Source organism: Sprattus sprattus (genome assembly GCF_963457725.1).
Source record: "Sprattus sprattus genome assembly, chromosome: 19".
Taxonomy (NCBI): Eukaryota; Metazoa; Chordata; class Actinopteri; order Clupeiformes; family Clupeidae; genus Sprattus; species Sprattus sprattus.
The window spans coordinates 27217813-27220312 of NC_137917.1; the positions used below are offsets into that span (position 1 = coordinate 27217813).

Consider the following 2500-nt stretch of genomic DNA (forward strand, 5'->3'; position numbering starts at 1 on the left):
CAGGTAGCAGGGCACGGGGCAGGGCAGCGGTGGGGACGACTCCACCTGCATGGGCGACACATTCAGCAGCCCGTAGCTCAGGCACGTCCAGTCGTAGGTGGGGTTGACGCTCACGATGCGCCGGGTCTCGCCTAGACACACATACACGCGCACACACACGCGCACACAAAATACACAAACACACAGGCGCATAAACACACACACACACACACACACACACACAGCACAAACACAGACATGCACACACACACACACACACAAACACACACGCACACACACACACAAACACACACACACGCACACACAGACACAGACACACACACAATCAGAAAAAGGAGTGGGAAACTCACAAATGGCTTTCTTGGACAGCCAAGATGCTGCAGTGTTAGGGTAAGGGTCAGTCACTGGCCGAGTCTCACCGGTGCGTTTGAACTATCGCGTCCACACAGGGCCGTTGCTAGGAATTCTGGGCCCCCTGAAAGAATATTGGTGTGGGTCCCCGCCCCCCGACTTTTCATCGACTTTTCATCGTCAATTTTACACAACTTTTTTTCTTAGACCATGTATTATAATTTTTTATTTATTTTTCTGTTCCTCTTGACAGTGCCTGACGCAATTTTTCTTTTTTTCAATTAACCACTTCACAAAGAGTCACTGGGTATTATTATGTCATGTTATTATTATTCACTATCCCCTTCACTGTCTGTAGTAGCTTTGGTTTCTAATATTTGTTGGGTAGAGGTCCTGGCTCTGTAGACAGCAAGGGCAGTCAGTGACAAGTAGACTTATAAATAAATCTACATTTTGCCATTCATTACAGAAGCGAAAGAGCTGAGACTTATGTGTAAGTAATTGCCAATGCACAGCAGTTCACTAATTAAAGTTAAAATAGCCAACAAGTGTCTATCTCGCTCACTCACCATCATCAGCATCTTTGGAGTGCTGGGGGTGGGGGTCAGAGGAGGCTACAGCTGATTCTGGAGTAGCAGCAAAGGTTTAATTATTTAATTTCATATTGCTTTTGTACACATTTATGGTTATGATTTACGGAACAGCTGATGAAGAACTAACCTCCCTAGTCTTGACATAAACTAAATAAAAAAAACTAAATTGGCTTATCAATGCCATAGCTCTAGACAAACAGCTTCATTTTAGTATTGTATGAGGACGGCAAGCTGTAAGATTAGCCCCTGTTTAACATTAACAAGACTCATGTCAATAGGCTACAATTGAAAATTGTGTCCAACTGCTACTGGAGTTTTTTGATAGCGTATTATAACGTTTGGCGAATTATAACCTTACTGATCTTTTCTGTGGATGATATTTAGTGGATACATTTGAAATGTCAGCCCCGTCAGGCGATTATTTTACACTGCTGACCACACGTAACGTTAAACATTAGTATCATTCGGTTAACGCAGAAATGTTAATAGTTGGATAGCACTAGCTCCTAACATTAGCCAGTCGAACATCAGGACGTTGGACGAGGCAAGCTATGTTATTTCTCATGAACTACAGGGCGCCTGTGCAACTAGCTTAACACTCTCACTTTATTCGGAAAAAAAATCGGTGATATTCTGGGCTACTGATGTGCTCCTGGCTTCTCTTTTCTTCCTCTCCTCTCTTTTTTGGCGTCCCGTTTTTGTTTCTGTTTTGGCATTGCTCCTCTACCAACTGGCTCTGCAGTTCGAGAGCAATTACGTTACGCGCATATTCTCAAAACAGAAGCGATCCATGGGCCAAACCATTTTTTTAAAGAAGGGAGTAATGCTCGGAAAATAGAAACTTTTTTTAGTGGCTTTGTTTTAACTCTGATGCATTAGTATGAGTATTAGTTAGGCCTTTGCATAATACTTTAGTCATAGAAAGGGAAGTCTACATAAGAGGCTACTGGGGTTTTTGTGGGCCCCCCCTGGGCTGTGGGCCCCTAGCATCGTCACCACCTTTCACCCCTAAATGACGGCCCTGGCAGTTACTGTAAATACATTCAACTGAACAGAACGAAGGATGCGCTCTTATTAAATACCGGCTTTGTTTTGGCCAAACATGTGACGTTAAAAAAATGATTATCTTGTGATCATATTCCCTGTGTACCGGTGTCACAAGACACCAAAGACACAAAATGTCTGAGTCTCTACGGTGCGTATGAACTAGGGGTGTGGGAAAAAATTGATTATTCGATTTTTCTCGATTCTCTCTAAAACGATTCTCTCTCAATTCAGAAAAGTTCATAATCGATTTTGTAATTTTTTTTTTTTACGCATCCATTTTATGTTGAAATGCAAGCTGCATCGATGATTGGATTGTTCATAGAAAGCCAAAATTGTGACAAGGAAAAGCTTTTTCTCTAATAAAAAAAGAATGAAAAGATAATTCATCTGTATCAAACACAAAGTAGGAAGTGTAGCAAAGACTCTGAGTAGCAAACTCGAATGTTTTAAAAGTCGAAATGGATTGATAATCGTTTTATCGGTTTACAATTGATAATCGTTTTTTTTAC

At 41.6% G+C, this 2500-nt stretch overlaps 1 protein-coding gene across 1 annotated transcript in view; it reads right to left on the reverse strand.

Moving 5' to 3' along the window:
- The window catches only part of megf8 (multiple EGF-like-domains 8), a gene marked incomplete at both ends in the record, with an annotated part of 50729 nt that overhangs the window by 10655 nt on the left and 37574 nt on the right, over positions 1 to 2500 (reverse strand). The window contains 1 exon segment of the mRNA XM_080857592.1: positions 1 to 131. This exon segment is cut by the window's left edge and continues 84 nt beyond it. Coding sequence (XP_080713718.1) covers positions 1 to 131 — 131 coding nt within the window.